The sequence below is a fragment of the Apodemus sylvaticus genome, chromosome 15 (genome assembly GCF_947179515.1).
Source record: "Apodemus sylvaticus chromosome 15, mApoSyl1.1, whole genome shotgun sequence".
NCBI classification, from domain to species: domain Eukaryota; kingdom Metazoa; phylum Chordata; class Mammalia; order Rodentia; family Muridae; genus Apodemus; species Apodemus sylvaticus.
In genome coordinates, this window is record NC_067486.1 from 5,597,838 (window position 1) to 5,613,861 (window position 16,024).

Here is a 16,024-nt window from a genome sequence, read left to right on the forward strand (position 1 = left end):
CCAAGCTCAGAAGCAGCCCTGGTGTAGAGCAGAGCCGGCGGCTGCCAACCTGACAGGGCTTGGACCTGCTGTGCAAGCAAACCTCCCGGTATGCCTGTGAGGACATTTCCAGATTTCCCTGAGTGGGGAAGCCCACTCTGACTGTGAGTGGCTCTACCCGACGGGCTGGGCTCCGGGCTGAATATAGAGCTGAACATTAGCAATCACCTTGCTTTGCGACCTGACTGCAGATGCAATAGGACAGCTACCCCGTCTGCCACCACGACTTCCCTGTGCACTCAGACCATGAGCCAAAATAAACCCATGCCCCTAAGTCACTTTTGTCAAATATATTGTCACAGCAATGAGGCAGTGAGTAATAAAGATGGCACTCGCTTCTGTGCCTGGGGACTGTTCCCGATGTTATCCCTGCGCCTGAGCCCATCGGTCCAAGTCGGTTGCACCCTGAATAGGTTGGAAAGGCATAGACGGCAACGCCATGCAATCCCTGCATTTGACTAGGAAAGTGGGGCTCGGGAGGGTCAGCTGTTGTTATGTCAGATGCGAAGTGTCCCCCACAGGCTCACGTGATCGTACAGTTGGTTCCCAGCTGCTGGCACTGTTTGGAACCTTCTGTGCCTGGGGATTGAGTGGCAGGTATAGGGCCCTCTGAGCATGATCTGAGGTTAGAGGTTGGCTCCACTTCTGGTCTGAGCTCTTTCCTGATTGCCTCAGCAATGGAACCAGTTACTGCTGCCTAAGGTCAGAAGTGGCTCCCCTGCAGCAGGCCTTCCTACTACAGTGAAGGGCTGTAGTATTGCCTAGAGCAGGACCCCGACTGAGCCCTTCCTCTTCCTCTTGTCCCTCTGTCAGGGGTTCTGTCACAGCAATAAGAAGTGAAACACAGGTCTCTCCCACAGCCGCCCCAGAGTGACTCCCGCCCCTCCCTCTCACTGGGTCTTAGTTTCCTGGGGATTCAGTAAAGAAGTACGGTGGAGACAGTGGGCAGAGCTGAAGCCATCAGTGTGCTATGTCCTCACTGTCCCAGAGGCTGGAACTCTCAGTTGAAGGATCAGCAGAGCCTCTTCTAGCTTCGGGCGGTGGCTGAGGTGTGATCTTGGAGTTCCCAGGCTTTCTGCTGTATCCCCCCTGCCTCTCATCCTGCCTGCCCATGGTCCCTCCTTCTGTGTGTCTGTGTATTGTCTCTTCTTATGATGACACCCGTGACACCGGAATTAGGGACCAGCTTCACCCAATGGGACCTCATCAGAATTTAACTAATTTCATCTACAAAGATCCTCTTTTGAAACAAGGATCCTCTTTTGAAACAAGGTCATGTTCTGCAGTTCTAAGCCACTATGAATTTTGATAGAACATTTTACATTAGGATATATATGCATATATAAATATATGCTTACACATATGCACACTTGTGTGTGAGAATGTGTCTATGTGCATATGCTTGCATGCCCACGTGCATGGAAGCATGCCTGCACATTCATGTGCATGTATTCAGAACGAACCACAACCACCTTTTTCATCTGTGCAGCCCCACCCCCAGCAATGTTCTTCATCACTACCCCATAAGCTGCTAAAACTCAGGATGCAGAAGTCTGAATTGAACTAGGCATTAGAGGGCCCTTAGTTCAATGGTAATCCCAGCTCCAGGCCACGTGAAACATTGTAGGGGGAAGGGCTGAGGTGAGGTAAGTATGCAAACACTCTTGGGACATCCCTTGTACCATGAGAGATTGCACATTGTGAGGAGATGAGGCCCCTTCTGTCAGTGGGAACACTGAGGTCTTGTATTGGATGCCATGGGGTCTGGAGCTGGGTCTCTGAGTCCTTAAATCTGTCGCCAATCAAGAAGTCAATACATCTGATTTTATCACAACTGCACAACTTCTGTTGGTGTCAGGCATAACCAGGGGCTTCTTGTTCCTGGTACTTCCATGACAAGGAAAATAATTACAGGACTGAGCAAAATACCCCTTCCCACGGTTATTTAGCTCACCAGAAGGGGAAAAAAAAGCAAAACAAAACAGTATTTGGAGTGGGTTTCCAGGAACCAACAAGGTGAATTCACACTCTGTTCTCTGGCCCTGACAGGCCTTTGGCAGGTTAGTCCCCTGGGAAATACCTAGAGGCCTGCGCAGTGCTTGGATAAAGGCTTTAATCTGTCTGCATCAGGCCAGAATGGTCAACCCAACTAGTACTTCTGGCTCGGTCCCACAGAGGGTGGAGGAGGCCCCAGGGGTGGGAAGAAGCGCCATCTAGTGGTGAGGAGAGACTGGCTTGCATGGGTCTAGGACTCTGGCTTTAGGGAGTTGAGTCTCCTGTAGGCATCAGACAATTGAAAATAGTGTGTTCAAGCCAAATGAGATGGCTTCCCAGCCAAGCCAACAGTCTACCATGGAACATCCCAGCTCAGTGCGTCTGACAAAGCCCTAGGCCAGCTCTCCCCACCCAGTCAGCCCAGAGACCTATGGAAGGGATAGCTGAGTCTGGTGACCACCATCCTACCATCCCTGTGTTATAGGGAACCAAGAATTCAGAATATAAGTGTTTCCCACCCATGTGACAAAGGATAAGATTCATGTGCAGGCCATTCTGACAACTTCTATTTTAGGACAAAAGCCAATCAGAAGAACAAATACAGGAATAGTAATAGTAATGGTAATAATAATAATAATAATAATAATAAATAGCCAGCTACGTTGTAGACTACAGAGAACTTTATCTTCTTTTTGAGCCTGAATCTGCAGACCAGCTCTTTAGAGAGACTGTCACAGTAACATCATGCTATTATGTCTGCTGTTTGTTGTTTGTTTTCTCTGGACTGCCTCAAAAATCCTTCTGGAGAAGAGGCTGAAAACATGCTCAGTTCCTTAGCACTTAATCCTCAAATGAGAAAATCAAATAACGCAAGTGAAAACCATGACGTCGTTTGAAAACATTTCCTGTTCTCAAAGCAAGGAACATTCTCAGAAAGGACTAGCCCACTGCTTCCGGGAATCGGGGCTATCATATGATCGTTCTGGAGCTTACGGGCATCGGAAGTGTGGAAGAGCCTTGCAAGGCTCTGGTAGGTGTTGGTACACAGAGACTCAAAGCTTCGGAAAGGCATCTAACTCAAATTCACGAACAGAAGCCACTTGGAAGAACAGCCTTCCAGAGTGACAGAGCCGGCTGAGCTGATGGAGTCTGGGACATCCTAGGCAAGACCTTGGGGCCATTCTCCTTGTCCCATCACCAAGGATATTATGGGAAGAGGTGAGAACAGGCAGTATCTTCAGTGGGGAGAATAGCTTCTCTCCGAGAGAGTTGTTAAATGCACTGAAGAGCTGGGAGCCCTGGAGGCACCCAGAGTGAACTAGGACAGAAGCTGAAATAGTGTGTAGAAGACCCCATTAGGAGTCTGACCTGAGCCTTTCCTCTTGGGACAGATAGCTTCTTGAGCCATCCGGGTGTGCTGCTTCACACTTCTGAACATAATTTCCCTTGGACCACAACCTGACCAAGTACCTGTACTAGTTTAAGCCAAATAACGGCCGCTTTGAAAGGTAATTGACTTAAGGGGAAAAGCTAAGCCACTATCATTTTGTAACGTCTATCACTTAATTTGTCCATTTTGTAGGACTATGGATTACATATTCATCGAATGAAGCATATTTTTGTTCTCTTAACTGTAAAAGCAAAGAAAGGTTGTGGGTATTCTAATTCTTTAAAGCAACTATTTCCAAGAATAACTTTGAACCACTGAAAATAGGGCCTAAAGGTCGGCGGGACTCCACCAGGACTGAGCCACCAGGCATTGGTGGAGGATGTTGAAGGGGAGCCCTGAGCTCCGCTCGCTCTGGGAGTTGGGCGAGGCCATGCATGTGTATGTGCATATACGTGCAAACACTTTTGGAATGTGTGGGGGCATTAAGTATACATGTATGTGTATTTGTGACAGTATAGTAAACATGTATAATATGCATGTGCATGTGAGAGCACATGTGAGTGTGCATGTGCGCATGAGTGTGCATGTGCGCATGAGTGTGCACGTGCAGGGTGGGTCTGCACATGGCCAGCAAAGGCTTTTAATTTCCGGATCTGCAGAGACCTTAATTCTTTGACATCTATGGGATAACCATGCAGTGCTCTCTGTATTCAAACGAGAGCTGGCTTTCTATTAAAAACAATGTGGTTATTTTCTAATTCTCTTCAACAACTGTGAGGATGGCATTGGATCATCACACACACTCAACAGCTGTGGAGGGATTTCCCGGTGAGGGTGGAGCTGGGGGCGTGGCCAAGCAGGGTGGGCCTAGGGCTGGTAACAGGGGCCAGGACTGAGGACGACTGCTCCCAGGAGCCACTGTCCTATAGCTACCAGTCTACACGAAATGGCCCACCCAGCATCTATTTCAGTCACCTGGACAAAGAGGCCACACATGTCTTGGGACCACTTTGAGGTGCCATTAAAATGTCTGTGGTTCATAACTCACACACAGATTATCTCTCACTCGAACACGAGCAATCTCTGGTTCAGATTTGCAGTCTTTGTTTTATTCCTTCACATTCAAATGGAAAAGGCAAAGTGTGGGAAAGGAAACTGGGGGAGGGGAGGCTGGTTTTACTTAAAAGTTTCTACTGGGGCTGGGAAATGGTTCAGCAGTTCAGTGCTTGCTGCACTGGGGTTCAGTTCCCTAGAACACAGGGAAATGTCAGGTGGGCATGGTGGAGCCTGCAGTGCAATTCCAGCCTCAGAGGGGAGACAGAATCCCTGGAGCGAGCTGGCTGTGAGAGGAGCCACAGAACTTTGGGCTTGAATAAGAACCCTGCCTTTAAAGGGTAAGGCGGGAGAGCCGTCAGGAAGATTCTTGGCCTCATCCTTGGGTAGCCCATGCCTTTACCACAAGGGCATGCACACTCACACAGTCCAAACACAAACACACACATGCAGGCAGGCATGTTACACACACACACACACACACACACACACACTAAAGAAAAACACTGAAGTTGATTGAAAATGTTTAATTTGTAAGGCACACAGCTTATGATCATTTTAATATCTAAAAGAACAAAACTAACAGGACTAACAGGGATGCAAATGATGTGGGCCAGGTGGGACGGGCTAGACATGACCCTGAAAACCTTCTTTGGGTGACAAAGAAACAGACTACCAGACTGAAGCCACAGCTACCAAGAAAATGTAGTGGCCACCATATTGGACTTTGTTTCCTTACGAGATCTGATCTCGGGATCTTACTGGTACCCTCGCCCAACTGCCTATGGAGCACAAGGTTCCAGAGCCCAGCACTCCAGCCAAGAGTATACAAGAGATGTTTCCCGTAGGGTGTGCGGCGATGAAGGGACAAGCCTTGCAGAGTGTCTAGGCAAGCTCACATTTCCTCGTTCATGATCAGGCTGGAGCCTAGCAGCCTGCCCACAGGCCTCACTATGACACAGGGTGGCGCCGAGGATAATGGAGGGAATGTCACAAGCAGACCAGAAACTCCTCAACTTCTCAGGAAAGGACCATTTTCCAGAACGGCTTAAGAGCGGGACTTTCTGGATTTTCATCTGAAATTTAGTTTTCCTGCTTGGCCTCGGGTTGAGATGGAAAGAACAGCAATGAGATAGAAAGAAGGCGTGAATGGGAAAGCCTCAGATGCATCATCTTCTCTGAAGCACGGTTGTGAGCAGGACTCATAGGCTTACACTGTGACTTAAGGCAGGGAGGGGTCTCCAAGCCGGAGCTGACAGGAAGAGTCCCCATGAAAGCATAGACCTTCTGCGGGGGCGGGGGAAGAGCAGGCTCCAGAAATGGACTAGACCCAAAGGCACAGTGAGCCTCTCCTCCACGCCTGCGCTCAGAGAGCACAGTGAGCCCCTCCTCCACGCCTGCGCTCAGAGGGCACAGTGGGCCCCTCCTCCACGCCTGCGCTCAGAGGGCACAGTGGGCCTCTCCTCCACGCCTGCGCTCAGAGGGCACAGTGGGCCTCTCCTCCACGCCTGCGCTCAGAGGGCACAGTGGGCCTCTCCTCCACGCCTGCGCTCAGAGGGCACAGTGGGCCTCTCCTCCACGCCTGCGCTCAGAGGGCACAGTGAGCCTCTCCTCCACGCCTGCGCTCAGAGACAACAGCATCCTCGGGGCAGAAGCAAGACACCATGGTCCATTACCCTAGGTCTTGCCATCCCACGGATGCGTAAGGAGCTCTACAATCCCTGTGTGGCTCAGCAGGGCCAAATCCTTTGTTTTAAGTCTTCTCTGATGGCCTTTAGGGCTCCGAGAGATCCCTTCATTGTCTCTTACACAAATGCCATGCCATGAATGGATGAAATTATATGTGGTGTGTGTGCACACACGAGTATGTGCACAAACATACGTGAAAGATTGGCGGTTCCAGAAATATTCACCAAATTGTTATCAGAAAATATATAGAATAAATTTTACGTGATTTTTAACTTCTTGTTCATACCCTCTAATACTATTCTAAAGTATCCTATAAGTATAAAACAGCATTTCCATTTTAAACTGACATTTGAGAAGAGAAAAGCAAGTCATGTGATTATCCAAACTATCAAAGAAAGACTGACCTCTTTAAAATGATAGGAACTTAAGTCAAAGCCAATTTGCTCTGAAACAAGCTACAAAACACTATCACCCTAAACATGGATTACAAGAGTACTGAATCTCAAAGATATAAATTAGCATAGCTGAGGCGGAGGGATGAGCAGGCCTTGCATCCTGTGGTGACACTTAGAGAGTCAGCGCTATTTTGCGAAAGCTGTTTCAGGGAAAAGCCAGAAGGCTCTCCTGGCAGCCCTGCTCACTCATCTGAGGAATCACATCAAGCCAGTATCACTTCATCCTTTTCGCTGCGTCGGAATACGCATGTTCAATCTCCTGGTCAGCTGGACACGTGTTAGTGAACTCATCCCGGGCATAAGCATTGTTCAAGTACCTCCAAATGCCAGTCATTTCAGAAGGAAACTCAAAATCTCTGTATTTCTTGGCCACAATCTGCAAATCAAGAGGAAACAATGAGAGGAGACAGGGCAGTCACGTGGGTGGTCAGGCCGGGCAACCCATCCTTGGGAGGCTCAGAGCCTGGCTTCTGATGTCATCCCGTGGTCACGTGGGCTGCCCAGAGTGGCACTTTATCTTTGCTAGGGCACCTTGGGAGTGAGGAGGGGAGGGATGCCTGAAGTACAGGGCTCAAAGGCAATGTTCTGTGAGAGGATCTAGGATCACTTGGGAGAAAACCCTGTGGGCACTACAAGAAGGGAGCTTCTAAGTTCATTGAGATTGAAAGACCTACTCTAAGGGTAGAGACAGGATTCCATGGACTGGGATCCTGGACTGAACAGAGAGGGCATAAGAAACTGAACACCAGCCCTCTGTGTCCTCACTGCGGATGCCTGTGACCAGGTCCCTCACCTTCCGGCCTCCGTGCCCTCTCTGCCACCATGGGTTTTATCCCATCAAACTTTGAGCCAAAGTCAACCTTGCCCTTGTAACTTGCCCATCAAGTTCCCAGAGGTGATGCTTGGGATCCAGCCATGCATATGTACAACATGCCAGTGACTTTCTCCCTGTGCCTGTGGCAATGCCTTGGCAGGTGTCAGCTATTGCGTTACGTGGTGCATGAAGACGCAAGCACACACAGGAAGTCTTCACTTTAGATTTCATGAGGACCTTTTAATCAGCTGTCTCTCCTAGTTGTTCAGCCCCATCTCCAGCAATCCCTAACGTCTGGTGTTCAGAAGTCCACCACTGTCTTCTAAGCAGACTGCTCAACCATGAGCTTACCGTGTGCAAAAGTCTGTGCACCAACAAAACAGCTTACTCCTCATCGCCATGGAGGCAGTGAGAGTAAGAAAAGGGCAAGTGAGGTGCGTGTGCTAAGGAACTCAGCCGTGTGGCATGGTCTCTCTGGTCCGGAGAGGGCCAGGCGGGGGATCAGTCACTAAGGACAGTGCCCAGTGACAGGGATGTGTGCCTCTGTTCGTGCTGCACACTTTAACAACTACAAACAAAAAAGGTTTTCTATCATAATCCCAGAAATCAAGATGTCAGCAGGGCCCTGCTCCCACCAAAGTTTCTGGGCTAGAATCTGTCTCCAGCCTTCTTCCCAGGTCTTAAGCTCTTGACTATGGAAGGCCAGCATGTCTTCTTGCTAGGTTTGGGTGTCCCTACCTTAAATCCCCTTTTAGTAGCAAGCCATATTGGAGGAGGGGCCAACCTTCTGCACCTTCAACTTAGGTAGTTATATCTTTGAAGACCCACATGCCAAGCAAGTCCCACTCTGGAGTAGCAGTGATTAGGACCTTGATATACAAGCTTGGGAAGCATGATTCCATCAGCCACAGGGATCCAGGGCTACACAGTTCAGCTCTCTCTTTACTTTTTATTTGGGCATGGGGTCTTATTACCTTGCCCAGGTGGGCCTTGAACTCGTTCTGTAACCCATGCAGGGTTGGGCTTGCAGTCCACCTCCATCAGCCTCGTGGGTGGCAGGTATTACGGGCCAGTGCCATCAGCCCTGGATATTTTAGTATCAATGAGGAAATTTGGTACATGTCTTCCTCTCATACGTGGACTCTTGCTTTTATAATTTCTCTCTCTGTGTATATATTTTCATGTGCATGTGTGTCAATCTACATAGGATGGTGTGTAAGTGTGTGGACACTGTGTGGGAGTCAGATCAACACTGGCTGACTTTCAGGATTGATAACTATATTTGAAATTCCATTCTAGATTTACTTTTTAAGTTATGTTGTATGGAAGTGAGGGGATGGGGGGATGGACTGTGCATGTGAGTCTAGGGTGGATCCCATGAACCTAGAGTTACAGGCAGCTATGAGCTGCCTGACATGGGTGCTGAATTCAGGTCTTCTGGAAGAACAGCCAGTGCTTTTAAACACTGCCCTAACTTTATTGTTTTAAAGATGTATTTCTTAAGTGTGTGCACATGTGTGCACAAGTCCCTCGAGGCCAGAAGAGGCATTCCCGTCCCTGCTGCTGGAGTTGCAGGTAACTACTCTCAAGGTCTCTGCCAAGCACAAGTCTCAACTGCTGAGCCATCACCCAATCCCCCTTTCTCTACCCCATTTTTGAGAAAAGATCTCTTGTTGGGCCTGGAACTTGAAATGTGATTAAACTGTCTGGCCAGCAACCTGGTGATTCTTTCTGAAATGGGACGCCTCACATCTACCATGATTGGCAAGCATCCCGGGGGACCAAACTTAGCTCCTCTGGCTGTGTGATAAGTTCCTTAGCAGCTGAGACATCTCCCCACTCGCATCATGATTTCTGAGTGTACTGCTTTGTTTCCTATGTGTATGTGCACACGCACATACACATACATACATATGTACACACATATACATACACATACACACACATACATACATACACACACATATCATATATACATATACACACATACACGCACACATACACACACACACACACACACACACACACTTTCAGTAGCCCAGAGGCTGTGGTTTGGTTCTTTCTGAGAGTCCCCTAATATTTTCTATCAAGTTGATTCCTGTTAATGACAAAGGAGGGAACATACTGTGTCTCCACATCTTTCTGGCTCTTTCCTTTACCATGTTCTGACTTTACTCTGCGCCTAGAGCTGCTGCTTGCTCTCTCTGCTAGTGTCAGTGTGGGTCCCCACAGAAAGGGTGTGACTCCCAGCTAAGAAGCTCCTGAAAAGGACTTGTCCCCTTTTACTGAATTTGCAGCTGCAATCTATTTGTATACATTTATTTCATTTTGATTAAAATATAATTACATTGATCCCTCTCTCTAAACCCTTGAGACACATGTTCACCAAACACATAAGAACAGAGAAACCAAACAGGTAAATGGCATAGATGTGTGTGTTGGGACTGGACAGTTAGGTCGCCCCTAAGCCCAAGTGACTCACTCTTCTGGTAGTCTGTAAGCAAGCCGGTGTCCTTTGAGCAAATCTGTGTTCTAGGTTAGAGACAGATAGGTTCCCTGTTTCTTAACAGACTTTTCTAAAGCACATCTTATCTGTCTCCGGCTCCTATTTTCATGATCATTTGAGTATTTCAACATATAGTAATTTCACTACTCAGGAGTGCTTATTTTACTGAGGCTGGGTGTCTGGGGAGATAATAACTGGGGATATACAACTCTTTCATAATACACCAGACAGCCTTCCTTTTCCTCTCTGAGTTTTGATGCCATGAAGATTCTTGAGGCCACTGTGGATGTCTGCCCCCTGTAGGCAGTTCTGCTGTTTGTTTATGTCATCGTTGCTGGTGGTGAGCACTACTGTCTGGCTGTCTGCTGTAGTTTGAGTATACATACTCCTTGAAGGGTTACAAGTTGGAAGTTTGGGTCTCAGTGGATCAATGTGTGATGGTACCTTCAAGAAACAGGGCCTGGAGTCAGGCGTCACTGGAACATGCCATCTGGAGAGACTGAGGTAGTTCTCATGGGAATCTGGTTAATTCTGTGGGGAAGTCTGATATACAAGAGCAAGTCTGGGTGCTTCCAGTCTCACCCATGATTACTTCCTGTCTCACCTATGGTTACTTCCCACACACACACACACACTCACACTGGGATGCCATAAGGTCCTTATCATGCTCTTGAATGTCTATAACTGAGCTTAAGAAGCTTTTCTGCATAGCCCTGCCCACTTAGTTATAGCAATGGGAAGGGGACAGATACAGTTCCTAATGCTTCCTTTCTATTACAGAAGCTTAGTGAAGTATCAAACATGTCTCACTGTGTTGATTGTTCTGGAAATATGGTTTGGGGGCTAAGGATGTACCAGTGCTTGCTTACATGTTCAAGGCCCTAGGTTTGATCCTCAGCAAATAATGATTATAGTATACATATATGTATATTTATATATACATATGTATGTATGTATGTATATAGCAGTCTTATATACACACTTATAGCTCTAGGACTCATTAGAGGCTTGGGGAATAGCGGGACTGAGCTACTTAGTGAGACCCTGTCTCAAAATGCCAAGGGCTGGCGATGAACTTGGCGATAGAGTAGTTGCCTCGCATGTGCAAGTCTGGGGTTCATCCTAGCACAGTCCACCCAGGCTACTCCTTAGATAAAGCAGAGGCCCCAGCTCCCCTTTAATCAATACAATGTTCTGCTTGGACCTCCGACCTCCTGTTTCCCTTCCCTCTTCTCTCGCTCTGAATACAAGCATCTGATTTTGTGTGGCTTGTTTTCAGACCCAGTCTAGCTGCTTTCTGTGGCGTCCTTTTATCTGTTCCTTGCTACTTCTACATAGGTTTTTTTTTTTTTAATTTCTTCAGGACTTTATCTATCTTTACTTTTCTTGTTCAAATGCCTCTGGCCTAGGTGCACTGTGTTTTTTGACATTCTGTGTCTTGTCTTAGAGCTTTCTCTGAAGAAGTCCATATTATTTTCCCTTTTCAAGGTTATAGGAGAATCTAGAATGTTCTTTGACTTCCTGGGACAAGTCTTTGTCAAATATGCATTTCCTGTCCCCTTTTCCTTCCTTTAATTTTGGGTCCTCCATCATTTTCTTCCACTTTATTGTGTATAGTTATATCGTGGCCCTTTGTGGCTTCCTTCTTGTGGCTAGTCATGAGGTAGTGAGGCAGACCTACTGGAGCTACCATTTGCTTAGAAATCATGTAGAGCAATAGGAGAGTGGGGACAGGTCAGTTGGTAGAGCAAACTCAGTGTTCTAAAGGTACATTCATTCAGGAAACCCTGACCTCTGCTCTGCCTCAGAGACATACTAGAGCTAGAGTTAGGGTTAAAGAGAGGGCTGGCCTTAGAGTGAGAGTCAGGGAACCTTTCCTTCCTTCCTTCCTTCCTTCCTTCCTTCCTTCCTTCCTTCCTTCCTTCCTTCCTTCCTTCCTTCTTTCCTTCCTTTCCTTCCTTTCCTTCCTTCCTTTCCTTCCTCCCTTCCTTCCTTCCTTTCTTCCCTCCCTTCCTTCCTTCCTTCCTTCTTTCCTTCCTTCCCTTCCCTTTCCTTTCCTTTCTTTTTACTTTTTCTTTCTCTTTTCACTCTGTTCAGCAGCCATAAAACATAATACCAGCTCCCTCCTCTTCTCCTACCCCATCTCCCTCCAGGACACAGCAGAAGAAGAGGGGCTGGGCACAGGCTGTATAGACATCATCTCTGTATGATCTTCCTCCATCTCTGTTTCTTTAGAGATCTCAACCCACAAGAATTCTCTTTAATCTTTGCCTCACTGCCAGCTTGTGCCCCACCCTCTACATAAGATCTCAGGTGTCTCAGGACTGCATTATTTACTTCTTTAAAACTCTGAGCTTTTCTTACCCTAAAGAAAGTCAGTCCTCTCTTGGATTCCTTTGTTTGTGGATGATCTGTAATTCTTTCATAAGCTCGGGAAAGATGAAGCCAATACTCTATTTTTAATGTCATTTTCAGTGGGTTTCAGGAAAGGAAATAAATTATAAATCTCCTCACTCTAATATTTTACCATAATTCCCTTGGACTAATTCTCATTTCCTTCAGAAGTACTCTGTGCTGGAAGATCATTAAACAGTTTAGTATCTTAAGTGCTAAATGGCTTCGAAGATTCTGTTTCTAGGTCTTATATTCTCACTATGGACTGCTTTAGACCTACCCCAAAAAGCTTACCCTGTCTACTGCTTGCATATATGTGTATGTCTGTGTGTCCGTGTAAATGCAAGTACTCATAGAGATCAGGTGAAGGTGTTGGATCCCCTGGAGCTAGAGTTGTAGGTGGTTGTGGGCTATCTAACATGGATGCCGGGAACTAAACTCTGATCCTCTGAAAAGCAGCCAGTGCTCTTAACCACTGAGCCATCTCTCCAGCCCAATTGTTTTTCCTTATGAATAAAGCACATTTTGATTGCTGCTGTGTGACTGTGATATTTCTCATGTTCTCCAATGTACTGTGGATATTAAACACTTTTGTAAATTGAATGTTTGGTCCCCAACTGGTGGTGATTGGACCATGAGGGAGCTAGCCTCATCGACTGGTTAACCATAGCAGATTGGGCAATAGGGCGTGGTGCCTAGGCTACTGGACGCCTTTGAAGGGTACAACTTGTCTCTTGACACTCCTTCTTGCTCTCTCTACCTTCTGGCCTCCACAGATGAACTGCTTTCCTGTGCAACAGTGTTTGCCACAAGCCTAATATCAATAGAGCCAGCTCACCATGGTCGTTGAAGCCACGGGCCAAAGTAAACTTATCCACTCTTAAAGACTTTCTCAAGCATTTTGTCATAGTAACCACTGCCTCTCCTTCAGCCTGCACACACCTGTCGAGTGCTATAACATTCACAGCAAAGAATAAAATTCCATCCCTGCAGGAGACTAAATCACAACATAGCAGCATAAATACCACTGGAAACTAACATCTAGAGTCAGCAGATTGTCAGGAGTTGAGCAGCTTTTGCTACTTTGGATGCTGGGACCTTAGTGAAGCTACTGAAAAGGCATTCACTCAAGGAACTGGCGATGTCCATTGTAAGGAGGTCTTGCTGAAGTACACAGGCAAGAGAGGAGGAGTGAGTTAGAGATGGGGGGAGAGCAGGAACAAGAACGGTGTTCAGGAAGAGAAAGATGAAGTTCTCCCATTGAGTGACCAAGAGGGACAGGTAGCCCACCATGGACTGTTGAAAGCAGATGGGTGACTTCACCAGCCAAACGTGTATGGGTTTAGAGCACAGCACAGACCTGTGTCTCCCTGTGTTCCCTCTTTATTTTCACCTTATGTTCCTACACTAGCTCCAAGCTTAGCGAGAATTTAATAATAATGAAGATGCCCAGTGCACAGGCCTCTCTTTCAGACATCTGAAGGTCACGTGCATAGCACTGATGACCATCACAGTAACAACTGACATCCATAAGTAACAGACAGGTGGAGAGAAACAACTCAGCACCCAGCTGTGGGGCCAGCTGCCTGGGAATCCTCACGGATGCCACAACAAGTTCTGATTGACTAGGTCAGGTGACCAATCAGAGAACTGAAATTAAAAAAAAAAAACATTTCAAATGTTTTAAAAGATTCCCTCAAACAGCTCTAGTTGTATGTGACCATTGACTCTTCTACTACATCCAACTGCCTAGGAAGACAGGATGCCAGCTATAGAAGAGGCCAAGCCAAGGACATATATCAGCTGCATTTAGCTGTGATGGGGGGCTGATATTAAGAGTTAATAGGATACCCCTCTATTATCTCTTGAACATCTTTGCTTATCCTAGAATTATCAACAATGCATCATCTTCAAGCTACAGCTGGTAAAGGCCACGGAGACCCTGAGTGCACTTGAGCTTTTCTTCAGGTTGAGAACATTGGTGAGGACTTGGGGCAGGAAGCACATTCACAGGTGCTTCTTGAAGACTCCTGGAGCTCTTGCTTCCATGTGTTTAGCGTAGCAGGCCTGACTATAGACTACTAGTTTTCCATTCAAACTGATATTTGCTACTATTATCCCTGTCCTGAGTAGTTCAGGGCTCCCTTCCTAGGGAATGGTACTATCATAATGGACTGTATCTACTATTATCCGTGTGTTGAGTGGTTCAGGACCCTCTTCCTAGGGAATAGTAACACCCACAGCGGAAGAGATCTACTGTTATCCCTATCTGGGCCTGTTTCAATGTCTAGCCCTAGCATAAGTCAGAACAATAACCAAACAAAACCACCAACAAAGACTCTTTCGTGCATCCAGCCAGCTGGCAAGAGCAGAAACAAACCTTAATGATATGGAGCTTGGGTAAGAGGTTACAGTCGGCCAGTGTGAGTTCATCCCCATCCAGAAACTTCCTTTGTGAAACTGGCATATCCTCCGTGCTGTAGGCATCTATTTCGGCTGGCAGTGGGCTGTTTAAGTAAGTGTCCAGCTTCTTCAGGGCCCGTAGTAGGTTCTTCTCATAAACTAAAACACAAAAACAAGAGACACTGGAGATGGACCATGCAAATGTCTGCATTTTTTCCTGCCTTGGAAGGAGAGGGTGGGTGTGCTTCCTTTCTGAGACACAGATGGTGAGCAGCAAGGAGAGCAGAAGGACACAGAGGCAGACAGGATGCAGCCTCTCTGTGCCATCCACACGGCTATGCTATTTCTGCGACCCATTGGTTTTTAAAGATATTTTTGATTTTATTTTTATTTTCATTTGTGTCTATGTGTATGCATACCGAATGTGTGCAGGTGCCCTTGGAGACCAGAAAAGGGCCTCAGGAGCCCTAGATCTGAAGTTATAGGTAGTTATGAGCCACTTGATAGAGAGGCTGGGAACTGAACTCCAGTCCTCCACAAGAACAGTGTGTGCTCTTAACTGCCGAGCCATCTACCCAGCCCAAATGCATCCACTCTTATAAACATTTATGAGAAGCCTCTGGTGAGCTAGGGACTGTCAGAGTCACCATTTTAAACAATCGCCACGTTGCAGGTGGCAACAGCTGTATGTTAAAATGTCTCCCCTTAATAGTGTACTTTGGATTCCCAAACTCTAGAAAGAGTCTCTCTAAAGTCACATGCAGAGTCAAAGACAGAAAGTTTTCCTTATTAACAGACTCCTGTCTGTACCCGCTCTGTGAGATGAGCCCAGACACCCAGCATCTCCCCAGCAGCTATGTGGACAACCCCGTGGGGACAGAACCCAGGCTGTGGGGACAGAACCCAGGCTGTGAGGACAGAACCCAGGCCGTGGGGACAGAACCCAGGCCGTGGGGACAGAACCCAGGCCGTGGGGACAGAACCCAGGCCGTGGGGACAGAACTCAGAGCGTGGGGACAGAACCCAGAGCGTGGGGACAGAACCCAGGGCGTGGGGACAGAACCCAGGCCGTGGGGACAGAACCCAGGCCTTGGGGACAGAACCCAGGCCTTGGGGACAGAACCCAGGACAGGAGTACTTACTCTCATTTGCATCCTTCTTAGTGTTTTTAATAAATGCTGAAAATTTGGCAAAAACATCATTTCCTGCTGAGTTGGATTCAGGGTGTTGAGTTCCCAGCTTAGGGTACCTTGAAGAGTTCAAAATTGAAAGGTCACAAAAAAAGC

At 47.2% G+C, this 16,024-nt stretch overlaps 1 protein-coding gene across 1 annotated transcript in view; it reads right to left on the reverse strand.

Annotated features, from left to right (window-relative positions):
- Positions 1-6,835: 6,835 nt before the first annotated feature.
- Clic6 (chloride intracellular channel 6) overlaps positions 6,836-16,024 on the reverse strand; it is a 42,920-nt gene continuing 33,731 nt past the window's right edge. Inside the window, exons 4-6 of the mRNA XM_052158527.1 lie at positions 15,881-15,987; positions 14,716-14,897; positions 6,836-6,997 (exon numbers count right to left, since the gene is read on the reverse strand). Of these exons, the coding sequence (XP_052014487.1) occupies positions 6,836-6,997; positions 14,716-14,897; positions 15,881-15,987 (451 nt within the window). The remainder of the gene's footprint in view (positions 6,998-14,715; positions 14,898-15,880; positions 15,988-16,024) is intronic.